Source organism: Carlito syrichta, unplaced genomic scaffold (assembly GCF_000164805.1).
Source record: "Carlito syrichta isolate Samal-C Ts95f unplaced genomic scaffold, Tarsius_syrichta-2.0.1 Scaffold305688, whole genome shotgun sequence".
Classification (NCBI taxonomy): Eukaryota; Metazoa; Chordata; class Mammalia; order Primates; family Tarsiidae; genus Carlito; species Carlito syrichta.
The window spans coordinates 350,135-365,822 of record NW_007249784.1 but is presented as its reverse complement, the minus strand read 5'-3'; the positions used below and the strand labels follow the sequence as shown (position 1 = coordinate 365,822).

The 15,688-nt window shown below is 43.6% G+C and overlaps 1 protein-coding gene across 1 annotated transcript in view; it reads right to left on the bottom strand.

Moving 5' to 3' along the window:
- Positions 1–15,688, bottom strand: part of DNAH2 (dynein axonemal heavy chain 2) — a 112,682-nt gene that overhangs the window by 75,281 nt on the left and 21,713 nt on the right. Inside the window, exons 11-14 of the mRNA XM_008062346.2 lie at positions 14,966–15,095; positions 14,509–14,691; positions 13,456–13,670; positions 238–384 (exon numbers count right to left, since the gene is read on the bottom strand). Of these exons, the coding sequence (XP_008060537.1) occupies positions 238–384; positions 13,456–13,670; positions 14,509–14,691; positions 14,966–15,095 (675 nt within the window). The remainder of the gene's footprint in view (positions 1–237; positions 385–13,455; positions 13,671–14,508; positions 14,692–14,965; positions 15,096–15,688) is intronic.

Genomic DNA, 15,688 nt, shown 5'->3' with positions numbered 1-15,688 from the left:
TGCTCCATGGGGGGAGGGGGAGGGCCTGGTTGCTTTAGCTCTCTGCCCCACAGCTAGAAGACAAAACTACAAAGGACGGGACTAATCATAGGACCATACGAGAGTATTTTTTTGAGATGGATAAAATGTAAAGAATAGAAACTGTAGGAAATGGACAACATCACGGGGCAGATAAGACAATGAGAAGGAATAAAAAAATAGCATCTCAAAGGGCTGCAATGAGGACAGGAGCCCTACCTATTGTAGTCTCGAGCAACAAGTAGCAGATTCTCACGAAGAATGCGCAGGTCCTCAGCTCGTTCAGCTACGCTCACCACATAATGGGGCGTCTCAAACAGCAGCCGCTCCCAGTAGTTAATCTCCACAAAGAGAATCAGAAGGGACCTTTGAAAGAAAGAAAAACATAGCAGTGAGGGGAGCCTTGAGGGGATTAATAACTGAAGGGGGGTGACTGGGAAGCACGAAAACATTTAGAGATAAGAAATGAAGTAGAACCTCCAAGAAAAGAAGGCAGGCTGGACACCTTTTATTTTGCTCCCTCTCCAAACCATTAAAACAACAGTAAAGGAGCTTTCTGTGTGTTTAAGGCAGAAGCCCTCAAGTATGAGAAGACAACAACAAAAAATGTTTGGGAGTTGAAAAGCAGACAGATAAGGAACATAACAGGAATCCTAAGTCGGCAGTGGAGACAGCTGAGAAGCCACCTAGTTGTGTGTTGTAGGGCCCTCTAAGGGCCCAGGGGCTGGTGTCTACAAGGACCTCTGGAATAGGGGAGGCAAAGGTGGTCCTAAAACAATACAACTGGAGGAAAGTTTGAGAAGCATCTCTCCTTTACTCTGCATACTTAGGCAAGTGCCCTTCCCTCACTCCAACAAAAGACAAGAATGATTGTCTGGAGAAGGCAGTGCAGAGACAAGCAGAGGGTCTTTGGATTGGAGATCCCAGGCCCAGTTGAAGGAGAGAGTAACATACTGAGAGCAGTCACATTAAGTGACCATGTATGTACTGAAGGTTACACGCCACCCCTCCAGCTTTCTCTGCCACCCAGAAACCCAGATGTCCCCAAATGCCCCCAGAACAAAGTTTGAAAGATTTGTTTCTGTGGACTCTGACCAGCCTAAGATGAAAAGATCTAAGGATGATGACTTCTGGGGTCCCCAGAAAACAGCCTGCCCAGACAACCCTGCAACAGTTCACAGTTGTCACATCCCCACCTACCTACCCACCAGAGCTTCCAATCAGCTTTCCAGTTCCCTTCCTTAAAAATGAACAGACACCACGGATCACAAGACATTGGACTCTACCTTTCCTAGCACAAAAGATGGGAGTCAAAACAAACTGAAAATAGAACTAGAAGGGAACAAAAGGACTGCTTGTCCCAAGTAAGAGAAACAAAACTGTCACTAACATCTGCAGAGAAACAAAAGAGCATCCATAGAACAAGATGCTATAAAAAGGAATGCCAAAAGAGCCCTTAGAGGTTAGAAAAAGTAGGCCAATGCAATGGCTTATGCCTGTAATACCAGCACTTTGGGAGGCCAAGGCAAGAGGATTGCTTGAATCCAGGAGTTCAAGACAAAACTGGGCAACATAGTGAGACCTCATCTCTACAAAAAAATTTAAAAATTAGCTGCAGCCCAGGTGCTGTGGCTCACACTTGTAATCTCAGCACTTTGAGAGGCAGAAGGATTGCTTGAGTCCAGGAGTTCACCATCAGCCTAGGCAATATAGCAAGATCTCGTCTCTACAAATAAAATAAAATAGTATTAGCTAGGCATGGTAGCACATTCCTATAGTTCCAGCTACTCGGGAGCCTGAGGCAGGAGGATTGCTTGAGCCCAGGAGTTCAAGGCTGCAGTAAACCATGATGGTGACACCGCAATCCAGTCTGAGCAACAGAGCAAGATCTCATCTCTAAAATAAAAATAGAAAATAAATAAATAAAGCCGGGCTCGGTGGCTCAGCCTATAATCCTGCGCCTTGGGAGGCTGAGGTGAATGGATTGCCTGAGCCCGCGGGTTCAAGACCCGCCTGGGCAACTTGGCGAGACCTCATCTCCACAATAAATCAAAAAATTAGCCAGGCGTGATAGCGCGCGCCTGTAATTCCAGCTACTTGGAAGGCTGAGGCGGAAGGATTGCTGGAGCCCAGCAGGTCGAGGCTGTGGTGGCCGGGAGCAACCACAGCACTCCAGTCTGGGTGACAGAGTGAGACTCCAACTCAAATAAATAAATAAATAAATAAAATAATAGAAAATACATCTTAATAATTTTTTATATTAATTACATGCTAGAATGATATTTTGGGAACATCAGGTCAAATATTAAAATTAATTTCACTTGTTTCTCTTTTCCTTTATTAAATTATACATCAGCAGAGTGCAGTGGCTCATGCCTGCAATCCTAGTATTTTGGGAGGCAGGAGCAAGACGATTGCCTGAGTCCTGGGGTTCGAGGCCAGCCTGGGCAATTTGACGAGACCTCAATTCTACAATTAATCAAAAAAATTAGCCAGGCATGGTGGGGTGCACCTGTAGTTCCAGCTACTTGGAAGGCTGAGGTGGAAGGATTGCCTGAGCCCAGCAGGTCGAGACTGCGGTGGCCATAAGTTTGTCACTGCACTCCAGCCTGGGTGACAGAGTGAGACTCCAACTCAAAAAAAAAATTGTCCTAACAGGTTTCTTTCACTTCCTTTCTTCCCATTCACTCCTCATTCCTGAGATCTGGCTCTTCTTCCATTCTTTACCTCTAAAACTGCTCTCATCAAGTTCTCCAAGGATTTCCTAAAGCTAAACCCCACAGATACTTCTCAGACCTTATTCTCCTTGATCTGTCTGTAGGTTTTAACATCGTGGTGAATTACTATCCACTTTTCTTTGAACACACTCTATTCCCTGGTTTCTGGACTATGATTCTCCTCTTCTCTGCTCTTCCCTTCATAGAAGGATCCTCCTCTCTCCAGCATCCCTCAGAAATATCATTCACCTAGGCACTGGAGATCCAGTAAAGAATCCGCTTCCCTTGCAGCTCCCTTAAATGGGGGACTCCTCAAGGTTATTCACATCTAATACACTCTCCCAGAGTGATCTCATCCACTCCGATGGCGTCAGCTGCCTTCTACAAGCTGACTGTCCAACTTTCTACTAGATATCTCTCCCCTGCTTGTCCCACAGGCACCTCAGACCCAAAGCACCAGAAACAAACATCATCTTCTCTGCAAACTGGGAGCTCCTATCTCAGGGATGAGTACCATCCCATTGCCTACACCAGAACCATGCGTCCTCCCTCGACCTTACTTTCCAACATCCAATCAACGACCAACTTCTGCTGTTTTTATTTGCTAAAGCAAAGTTCAGAAATTCAGATATCTCCAAGGTAAGTGTAGCCCAAATGCAATGATTAAACAGCAACTGACACTTGACTGAGACTTGAACTAAACAGTGCATGCTCCCTCTAAAACAGGCACACTCCAGGCTCCAGGCAATCGTTGCCATTTGGAAATGTGGGCCCAGTGTGGCTACATTTTCTAATTTTTCAAGAGAGGCCAGAATTGTTGTATAAAATCTCCTGAATTTTAAGTGGCAACATCCAATTCAACTGGAAAATAACTATTCGAGGCACAGAGGCTTTTGCACTGTTGGTAATCCTTGACTTGGGTGGTAAATTGCAAGGGTGTTCTATTTAAACTGAATATGCAAGGTTTAAGCATGTCTCTATTGTGTAATATGTAAATAATACATAATAAAATACACAATAAATATATAATAAAGAAATGCATACATAATAAATGGTAAATACATAATAAAAATGTATTTAAAGGAAAATACTATTTTAAACAATATATGTAAAAGTGGCTGCATACAAAATCAACTTATGAAAATCAAAGTTTCCCATATAAAAACTGTAACCAGTTAGACAGAGGAAAACGACACAATGATAATAATGAAAACAACAAAAATGGCCTGGTGTAGTGGCTCACACCTATAATCTCAACTCTTTGTAAGGCAGAGGCAGAAGGATGACTTGAGACTAGAAGTTTGAGACCAGCCTGGGCAATTGACACCCTGTCTCTACAGTCAATCAATCAACCAACAAATCAATCAATAAACCAAGCATGGTGGTGTGCCCCTGTAGTCCTAGCTACTCGGGAGGCTGAGACAGGAAGATCACTTGAGCCCAGGAGTTCAAGGGTACAGTGAGCCATGGTTGCACCACTGCACTCCAGCTTGAGCAAGACCCTTCTCTAAAAAAATAAAATAAAATACCAGCTATTACATACACATACACACACACAGAAAATGACTTAAGGGCAAAAAAGCAAGACTTAAATAAATTGAAGGAAAAAACACTATTCTTGGATAGAAATACTCAAAATCATAAAGATAGTCATTATTCTTAAGTTGACCTATAAATTTAACCTAATCTATCTCTATTCTGTAATAATAGGAATGTGACTATTTTGGGAACTAAACAAATTGATTCTAAATTCTTATGGGAAATAAATATTAAGTATAGCCAGGAAAATTCTGAAGAAAGAAGAGTAATAAGGACAATAATTAAAACAATTTGGTTCCTGTACATGAATAGACAGAAATACCAGAATAGTGAATCCGAAAATAGACACAAATACACTTGGGAATTTGTTACTATAAAGATAGTTCACTAAATGAGATTGGGTCAACTGGCTCTAACCATATGGAAAAAAAATACAAAACTCAAGTTGAATCTGCACATCTTTCCCTCCACCAAAATAAATTTCAAATGAAACAAAGATCTAAACATAAAGAGTAAAATCATAAAATACCAGAAGAAAATATAGAATATTTGTTTGTTTGAAGTAGGAGTCTCACTCTGTCACCCAGGCTGGTATTCAGTGGTATGATCACAGCTCACTGCAATCTCAACCTCCTGGACTCAGGTAATCCTTCCATCTCAGTTGCCCAAATAGACTATAGGTATACATCATCACACCTGGCTAACTTTTTTATTTATTTGTAGAGACAAGGTCTCACTATGTTGCCTAGGCTAGTCTAAAACTCCTGGGATCAAGCAACCTCCTGCCTTGGCTTTCCAAAGTGCTGAGATGACTGGCGCAAACCACTGTGCCCAGTCTAGAATTTTTTTTTTTTTTTTTGAGTTGGAATCTCACTCTGTCGCCCAGGCTGGAGTGAAGTGGCATGCTCACGGCCACCCCAGCGTCAACCTGCTGGGCTCTGGCGATCCTTCTACCCCAGTCTTTCAAGTAGCCTGAACTACAGGTGCGTGCCACAGTGCCCGGCTAATTTTTTGATTTATTGTAGAGACGAGGTCTCGCCAAGTTGCCCGGGTTGATCTCCATCCCACGGGCTCAGGTAATCCACTCGCCTTGGCCTCCCAAAGTGCTGGGATTACAGGCTGAGCCACCAAGCCCGGCCTAGAATACTTTTTTTTTTTTTTTTAAGTTGGAGTCTCACTCTGTGGCCCAGACTGGAGTGCAGTGGCTGCTCCCAGCCACCACAGCCTCGACTTGCTGGGCTCCCGCAATCCTTCCACCTCAGCCTTCCGAGTAGCTGAAACTACAGGCGCGCGCTACCACGCCTGACTGATTTTTGTTTTTGTTTTTGTTTTTTTGAGTTGGAGTCTCACTCTGTCGCCCAGACTGGAGTGCAGTGGCCGCTCCCGGCCACCGCAGCCTCGACTTGCTGGGCTCCGGCGATCCTTCCAGCTCAGCCTTCCGAGTAGCCAGAATTATAGACATGCACTACCACGCCCAGCTGATTTTTTGATTTATTGTAGAGATGAGGACTCACCTGCCCAGGTGGGTCTCGAACCCGCGGGCTCAGGCAATCTACTCACCTCAGCCTCCCAAAGGCGCGGGATTATAGGCTGAGCCACTGAGCCCGGCTAGAATACTTGTTAAAATAGAAAAATCTTGAATAAAATCACTTGATTTTTTTTTTAATCTTCAGGGTTTTAAAAATAAAATTGCACTTTTTTTTTTTTTTTTGAGTAGGAGTCTCACTCTATCACCCAGGCTGGAGTGCAGTGGCATGCTCATGGCCACCCCAGCCTCAATCTGCTGGGCTCAGGTGATCCTTCCGCCTCAGCCTTCCAACATAACTTGCCAAGTTGCCCAGGCTGATTTCGAACCCCTGGACTCAAGCAATCCTCTCACCTCTGCCTCCCTGAGATTACAATCATGAGCCACCAGGCCCAGCTAAAACTGCATTTTTTAATCACAAAGGATAAAAGTTCCCATGACCTAAAAATATGCTCAAGAAACTTTACATTCTGAATACTGCCTAAATGTTATTTGGAAATAATATTGAGGTGAAAATTTCAGAATTTATTTTTTACATGTTCTACAGGCAAGCACTGAGTTAATAATAATAGGAGATAATAAACACATTTCAAACTTTGCAAAGGATTATATTTTCACCTTCTTTATTGGCAAAGAACCTTCCAATGAATGAAATCATTTTCAAGTGCTCACTTTTTTGTGATACATGCTTTAAGAGAGTGTGGAAGAAGAAATGTTTTTTTCAAATTTTGAAGATCTCCACTAATATATGTGTTAGTTTAGAAACTATCAAAATGTCTTCAAAGTGTTACTCATACAAATGAGCAATGGATCACCAGACATTTAAGGAACGCCTTCAAAATAAAAGAGAGAGGCCAAAATCAAATCCTCTTACCTGAGCCTCCCAAAGTGCTAGAATTACAGTGAGCCACCGCGCCCCACTGACATGTCAGATTCTACTCAGAGGGGTTTTATTGGTTGGTTTGGAGGAATTATGATAGTGAATAGTGTGCTAGCAAAAAAAGTGAGGTAGTTTTTAACTACACATACAGCAAGACATTATACAAAGGCAGAACTAAAACAACATAAAACTACTCAACTCAGCAGTAAACAATACTAACAGAGTCATAATAAGATTAAACAATGAATATCAGTTTAACCCAAAAATTGTGTTATAGCTATATATGGAGGATGGAAAGGTGTGAATATATGTGCGGTCATTTCTAGCAGCATAAACATATTCTCTTATGTTCTTCAAACTGGATGCCTTGAATTTAGCTCTCTGCATGAACATCAGAGCAAGCCTACTAGGCAGGTATGTTGGCCAACACCGCACCAAAATGTTTTTTCATTTTCTCATCTTGATAAGATTTTCAAAATAATCTTAAGGCAAATTATCAAATTTTAATTTGTCAGTCAACGGGATGGTTTGGAAAATACCTTCCTAATGTTGAGCTGAAAATCCTATGAGAACCTTTTTCATAATGATGCTCAATATTTGAGAGACATTTGTCAATAAATTTCTAGAATGCAAATTTTATTTTTTTGACATAACATTGCTAAAAAATTGGGGAGGGAATGATTATTGTAAAATATTTCATAATTTATTGTCAAACAAGTGGCCAGACAGTAGAGGTAGAAAGGAAAACTAGCTGAGTTCAGTGCTGACAGCCTAAAATGAACCGACCTGGTGGAGAAAGGACTATGTGATTGGGGGAAAAAAAAGGAGAGGCAAGTCCTAGAAACAAAAAACAAACATATCAGTGTCCTGTCTCCTGCTCTGGGGAAATTCCACTCTTTTCTACACAGAGTGATAAAAGAGCTCCTTCACCCAGGGTACAGATGACATCTGGAATATGTTTATGTTAAGTGCAATCTGTAAAGCTGGTCTGGCTGTAAAATGGGGTAAAAGCCAATTTGGACTTCAGAGTTCAGATATGTGGGATATAAGGTGTGATAACAAAACCCCCTGTGGGATAAAACGAGTGCTATTAGGGACTGGAAGGCTCCCAGTACTAAGAGAAAGTCAGGTAATTCTGAGGACCATCAGGACATTTAAAAAATACACTTATTTCAAGATCTTAACCAGACCTTGAACACAAAGAGCAAACCTGAAAAAGTTATCTGCACCTCCTTGAAGTGTTAATAAATTTTGGAAGCTGAAACAGTCTTGAATTTTTATTTACTGGTTTGATGAGTTCAGACATTGCAAAAGTCTCCACTATGATCATGCTCTTTTCCATCCATTATATACTGGATTGAGGTGGTTTAATCTTAAAACCACAAAAATGTAAAGTATCTTATAAAATATCTCTCTAGAAAACAATTGCCAAAAGACAGGAACAAGTACCTCTTCTATCTGGAAGAAGTGTCTAGCCATTATTTGGGTTTCAGATAAACCCAGGCCATAAATGTTTGGTCCAAAGTTGCCTTGTGAAGCTCTACTATAAAGATGATACGGAGCCGGGCTCGGTGGCTCAGCCTGTAATCCCGCGCCTTTGGGAGGCTGAGGTGAGTGGATTGCCTGAGCCCATGGGTTCGAGACTGGCCTGGGCAGCGAGTCCTCATCTCTACAATAAATCAAAAAATCAGCTGGGCGTGGTAGCACATGCCTGTAATTCCAGTTACTCAGAAGGCTGAGGCGGAAGGATCGCCAGAGCCCAGTAGGCAAGGTTGCGGTGGCCGGGAGCAGTCACTGCACTCCAGTCTGGGCAACCGAGTGAGACTCCAACTCAAAAAAAAAAAAAAGATGATACAAAAGATACTCTAGACAAGACATGCTAACAGCAGATCTCTGTAAAAGCTGTCTCCTACATTTATCCTAACTAGATTGACATGTGCCCAAACTTCAAGTAAACATACCTCTGTGGAGTGAAGGGAATATGGTGTAGGAAGCCCAGCTGAAATCCTCCAGCACAGAATATTCAAAAAACGTATGGAAATTGTACAACTTACAAATCCATCAACAGTGGACTGGTTGATTAAATTACAGTATAGCCATACTATAGACTACTATAATCCATGAAAAAGAATTAAGTAGCTCTAAACATACAAAATAAAAAATCTCCCACAGGCTGGGCTCAGGAGCTCAGCCTGTAATCCCAGCACTTTGGGAGGCTGAGGTGAGTGGATTGCCGGAGCCCACGGATTCGAGACTAGCCCGGGCAACTTGGCAAGACCTTGTCTCTACAATAAATACAAACATTAGCTGGGCATGGTGGCAGACCACCTGTGATTCTAGCTACTTGAAAGACTGAGGCAGAAGGATCGCCTGAGCCCAGCAGGTCAGGTTGACGATGGGGTGGCTGTGAGCATGCCACTGCACTCCAGGCTGGGCGATGGAGTGAGACTCCAACTCAAAAAAAATAAAAAAAGAAAGAAAATCTTCCACACATTTTGTTAACCTTTTTAAAAAGCAAGTGCAAAAATACAGTTCATAATGCAATCCTATTTTATGTGTGCAGTTTATATTTTTGATTGTACAGTAATCATGGTTACCTCTGGAGATAGGAGCTGTGTGCTAAATTTTCACTTTTTGCTTTACATACTTCTGCATCAACCTTTTTTTTTAATGGTGAGCACACATTACTTTTGTAATTTAAAAATACCCAGTAAAGAGTTGAAAGTCTAAAGGAAAACAACCATAAGAAGCGGGGAAAGGGGAAGTGACAAAAATATATATAAAATCATTAAAAGTGATTATCTTTGGGAGAATTTTTTCTTCATTCTACTTTTATGCATCATATAAATTTTCTTAAATGATCAATAATTCATTATATAATAGAAAAATTAAATACAACATCTTGAAAACACTTTGAACGTACAAAACAATATATGCGATATGCCACTATTTATGCAAAAAAATAATACTTATGTAGACATATACATTTATCTCTGGAATGTTACACAAAATCTGCAACACTGACCCTTTCTTCAGAGAGAAACTGGGTCACCAGAGGACAGCAGAGGGGAGAGACTTTTTATTCTCTACCCTTTTTTACCTTCTGGATCTTACACCACATGCATGTACTAGCCCTTCTTAAAGGCTAAAATGTTTTAAAAATTACAACTGTTGTATACCACTTTACTAAATTTGTTTTGAAAATATATTCATCAGTCAGGCTCGGTGATTCAGCCTGTAATCCCATGCTTTGGGAGGTTGATGTGAGTGAATTGCCTGAACCCACGGGTTCAAGACCCGCCTGGGCAGCTTGGCGAGACCTCATCTCTACAATAAATAAAAAAATTAGCCGGGCATGGTAGCATGCACCTGTAGTTCCAGCTACTTGGAAGGCTGAGGCGGAAGGATTGCCAGAGCCCAGCAGGTCAAGGTTGCGGTGGCCAGGAGCAGCCACTGCACTCCAATCTGGGTGGCAGAGTGAGACTCAAACTCAAAAAAAAAAGAAAAGAAAATATATTCATCAAATTTTATGAAGGGAAATAATGCTTATTGATTGCTTTTTTTTTCTTTTTTGATTTGGAGTCTCACTCTGTAGCCTAGGCTAGAGTGCCGTGGCAGGCTCACGGCCACCGCAGCCTTGACCTGCAAGGCTCAGGAAATCCTTCCACCTCAGCCTTCCAAGTAGCTGGAACCATAGGCATGTGGCACCACACCTGGCTAATTTTTTTTTTTTTTTTTAGAGAAACAAGATCTTGCCATGTTGCCCAGGCTGGTCTTAAACCCCTGGGCTCAGGCAATCCTCTCACCTCTACCTCCCAATGTGCTGGGATTACAGGTGTGAGCCACTGCGCCCAGCTGATTGCTTATTCTTAAAAGGGTTTGTTTTCTTTTTTTGGCCAGACTTGGTGGCTCATCCTGTAATCCCAGCACTTTGGGAGGCCAAGGCAAGTGGATTGCCTGAGCCCACGGGTTTGAGACCAACCTGGGCAACTTAGCAAGATCTCCCTCGTCTCTACAATAAATCAAGAATTAGCCAGGCATGGTAGCGCCCGCCTATAGTTTCAGCTACTTGGAAAGCTGAGGTAGAAGGATCACTGGAGCCCAGCACGTGGCCATAGTGTGCCACTGCACTCCAGCCTGGGCGACAGAGTGAGACTCCTACTCAAATAAATAAAGGGGTTTTTAAAAGACAAAGAAACTCAGGCTCAGAGAAATTAAGTGACTTCCCTGAGGTCACATGGCAGAATAGATCTACTCCAGAGTTCAAACTCAAGACTTTCTGGCATTGATGTTCATGCTTTCTTCATCCACTCTCACTGGCTGACCTCTGAGGATTAGAAGGAAGCAGCCACCAACCACAGCTTACATATGGCATTTCTTTACCTCCTGTCTCAAGTTTTATTTTCTTTCATATATAAAATGTAAATATTGGCCAGGCACGGTGGCTCATGCCTGTAATTCTAGCACTTTGGGAGGCTGAGGCAGGAGGATCACTTGAGCCCAGGATTTCAAGACTAGCTAGGGCAACATAGTGAGACCTTGTCTCTACAAAGAATAAAAAAATTAGCTGGGTATGGTGGTATACAACCGTAGAACCAGCTACTCGGGAGGCTGACACAGCAGTATCACTTAAGCCCAGGTGTCAGAGGCTGTGATGAGCTATGATTGTGTCACTGCACTCCAGCCTGCATGACAGAGTAAGATTCCGACTCAGATAATGAGAATAATAAAGAAATATAAATATTGATAATTAGTGTTTAATAAAATTATGTTATTTGAATACAATCCCTTATTTCATGGGAAAATTATAATTGGTGTACTGTGTGTACTCATATTCATATTATTCAGGGGTGCCTTGAGTGGCTCCCCAGACACAGTGCCCCTGGAGGTACTCAGCTTGATGGGAGAATGCATCTTGTAGGTTCAACTTCATGATATGCTTGTGAATGTCACAAGAGTAATACTGGCCCAGCTTCTAACTCTTCAGAATCTTACCACTGATTTATGAGAATATTTTTACATGGTCCTACTTGACCTTACCTCAAGCCGTATCTCACAAAGCCAGGAGTCTCACTAAAGCTGGTCTCCAACACCCCTCGCTGGTCAAAGCCTTATTCCAATCTCTCAGCCTCGCCTTCCTCGCACTCTGCTCCTCTGCTTCTTTCTCATCCATGTGTCTTCCCACATCCCTGTCCTCCTCACTAATGCCTCTGCCACACCCCTCTTACCTGACACTCAGCACTGCTTCTCCATCTTGGTCTTTTTACTTCCTTTCTCAGCCATAATGTGTCATCTCCCTGTGGTTAGGCCACTTCAGCTACCCAGGACAAACACATATGGTCTCATCTGTCTCTGAGACTCTGTCACCACACAGGCCTTCTCTGACAAAGCCCCTTCTACATTTGTCCCAACAAACATGGGCATTCGATGGGTGGAAGCCAATGCTAGTAGCAACAGCTACTAAAGCGTGGGAAATGGCACAGCTGATGATAAAAGGGAGTCAAAACCAATCAAGCAGAAAGTTATTTCCTTCTGATTAGGAAAAACCTGTCACTGGAAGGTTTGTAATCTCTGCAGAGAGATGCCTTACATAGCTCCTTATTTATTTTTCTCTTTTGCATCTGATGTGGACAGGAAGCCCTGCTCTGAGGGTAGATCTGTTGACTTACAGGGTAACAGCTTCTCCCCACCAAGGGCAGGGACTCTGACCATTTTATACATTCCCTGTGTTTCAGTTCCTGACACATGGAAGGCACTCACTACATATTTTAATAAATTAATTCATTGATTAGTTACATTTTAAATATTTATAGGATGAAAATGTCATAACTGTAAAGCTGTAGGAAGGGCATGATCTAACAGCCCCATCAATTCTCAGAAAAGCCCAGACCATGGCTTGGGGTTTGGGTGACTTAGCTGAGCCATCATGGCCATCTAGTGGTAGAACATCTACATCACTGGTTCAGTTAGGTTAGCGGGGTAGAGTTTTTTTTTTCTTTTTAAAGATAAATTGTAAAATTAAGAACTGATAGCAGCTGGGTGTAGTGGCTCATGCCTGTAATCCCAGAACTTTGGGAGGCCGAGGGTGGAGAATCACTTGAGCCTAGACAACATAGTAAGACCTCATCTCTACAACCAGTCTGGGCAACATAGTGAGACCTCATCTCTACAAAAAATAGAAATAATTAGCTGGGCGTGGTGGCATACTCCTGTAGTCCCAGCTACTTGAGAGCCTAAACTGGGAGCATCACTTGAGTCCAAGAGGTTGAGGCTGCGGTGAGTCAGTGTTGCACCACTGCATTCCAGTCTGGGCTATAGAGGGACCCTGTCTCAAAAAAAAAAAAAGTGAGCCGGGCTCGGTGGCTCAGCCTGTAATCCCACGCCTTGGGAGGCTGAGGTGAGTGGATTGCCTGAGCCCGTGGGTTCAAGACCCGCCTGGGCAACTTGGCGAGACCTCATCTCTACAATACATCAAAAATTAGAAGGGTGTGGTAGTGCGCGCCTGTAGTTCCAGCTACTTGGAAGGCTGAGGCGGAAGGATCGCCGGAGCCCAGCAGGTGGAGGATGCGGTGGCTGGGAGCGGCCACTGCACTCCAATCTGGGCAACAGAGTGAGACTCCAATTCAAAAGAAAAAAAAAAGTTATTGCAAATATATTACAGTATAAGAGAGAGAGAGAGAAATGGAAAGAACAGATTATAGAGGAGACAACTTGGGAGAGCTGGAGAAGGAGATTGGTGCCAAGTGTAGGGAGAAGGGGCCAGGTAGGTCCTGTACTTGTCAAAGTTGACATCCAGCATGCCCGCCTTCTCCTGGCTGATTCGCAACAATGGAGTGTCCAGTCGCCGAATGCTGTCCTTGTCCAGCGTCGATGTCCACTCTTGAAAGGTTTTCCGAACCAGCTCATCAATGGCCTGTACCATCTGCTGGTAGGTGTGTACACTCTCCTCCCCGGTCCCAATATGGGGCAGGAAATGAGCACTAGAAAGGCACTGAGGGGAGGAACAACTGGTGGGTGGAACCTGTTTGAACCAGCCCTGAGATCACACACACACACACACACACACACACACACACACACACACACACACAGCCCAATAATATGTATAAAGATGCTATGGAGATTAAATGATTTTTGACAACTTAAAGGGAAGACAGAGTCAAAAAGAAAGGTGAGAGGAAGAGACCCAGGCACAACGAGAAAAGGCAAAATGAGGAAAGAGATGAACAGGGAATCAGCTCAAGAAAAAAGTTAGAAGACAAAAGTAAATCACAGAAGGTGAAGGATTTAAGAAGTACAAGGTTGAAAACTAGTATCAGCCCTCTCTAGCCCCAGTCTTAACCTACCAATTCTAAACAAGCCTCCAGTTATCTGCAGGCTGCCTTATTTGCTCTCAGAACCAACTACATGATAGCCGGTCAGTATCTCAACTCAACGACTTCCGATCTGTATTCCCAAAAAGTATTTAAATTTATTTTTCTTTTGTTTCTTTGTACCTGTTCTTTCAGAGAGACCAGAACATACAAGGGCCTTACCTGTTTACATCCCTGCTAGTCCAACTTCCCAGATGCTGGCCCTATTCCTTCTCTGAACCTTGGTAGGAAATTCCTTAAATGACCCATCTTCTACCAGCCATATTCACCACCTCTGCAAATCCAAACCCACGGCCTACCTCACTGAACTGAATCTGCCAGTTCCCTCACCTGACAGGTCATGAAAATTCTCTGGAGAACCTCTCTGAACCCATCCCCCATCCCTCCCAGCATGCAGCACAGCCTGCAGACCTTGACATCTCACTGATGACAGTTTGGAGGAGGCCAGGCACTTACAGTCATGACTCTCTCGATGCGACGCCGTAGGATTCGCACCCAGAATGCCTGTCCAGAATAGAGGGCCATGTAGGGCTCCAGGGTTGGCCATTTCTTGTTCAGTTCACGGTTCACAAGGGCCAGTTCACTATTGAACAGCATGTAGAGATCCACTGCCTTCTTGTCATATGTCCGTTTGATAGCCTATGGAAACAGAGGAAGAGGTTATCAACATGCCCAGAGAGGCAGGTTCCTTCTTGTCACGCATCCCAGAGGAAAGCTGCACCCCTGCTACAGGAGTCACACTCCTTGGGGGTGTGGAAACCAGAGGAGCAGAAGAAAGAAAAGAGGGGCAGACAATTCTGGACATGGGAAAGGGCACACATGGAGGCAGGATGGCATCTGGAAGGCTCAGGAGGGAACAAAGAGAGAGTGCGAGAAACCGGGAAAGACAAGGAAGCCAGTGGGGCAGCCACACCTCGCGGGCTGCAAGCCTGTGGAAGGTATCCAGCAGAAGCACTCCATGCTCCACATCTCGAACTAACTCGAAGGCCGAGGCAATCAAGTTCTGGGTCATCACCTCCAGGTCCTTGATTCCAGCACGGAATCTGCACCATTAGAGAGGCATGTGACATGCAGTGCCACACCTGCCCCCCACGTACATTCTCTGAATAAGAATTTCATGTGCTGTCATGTACAGAGGGCTTCCTACATGCCAGGCACTTAGGCACTTGACTGAGTGCTTTACCTGCACAAATTCATTTAATCCTCAAAACAACACTATGAGATAAGTTCTATCATTAACCTTATTTCATAGATGAAGAAGTGGAAACACCAGCTGGTAGAATGATTTGCCCAATGTCACATATCTAGTACATGGCAGAACCAAGACTCAAGTCTTTTTTTTTTTTTTTTTTTTTTTTTTTTGAGTTGGAGTCTCACTCTGTCACCCAGACTGGAGTGCAATGGCCGCTCCCGGCCACCACAGCCTCAACCTGCTGGGCTCCGGAGATCCTTCCACCTCAGCCTTCCAAGTAGCTGTAACTACAGGGCACGCTACCACGCCCAGCTAATTTTTGGTTTATTGTAGAGATGAGGTCTCGCCAAGTTGCCCAGGAGAGTCTCGAACCCGCAGGCTCAGACAATCCACTCACCTCGGCCTCCCAAAGTGCTGGGATTACAGGCTGAGCCACCGAGCCCG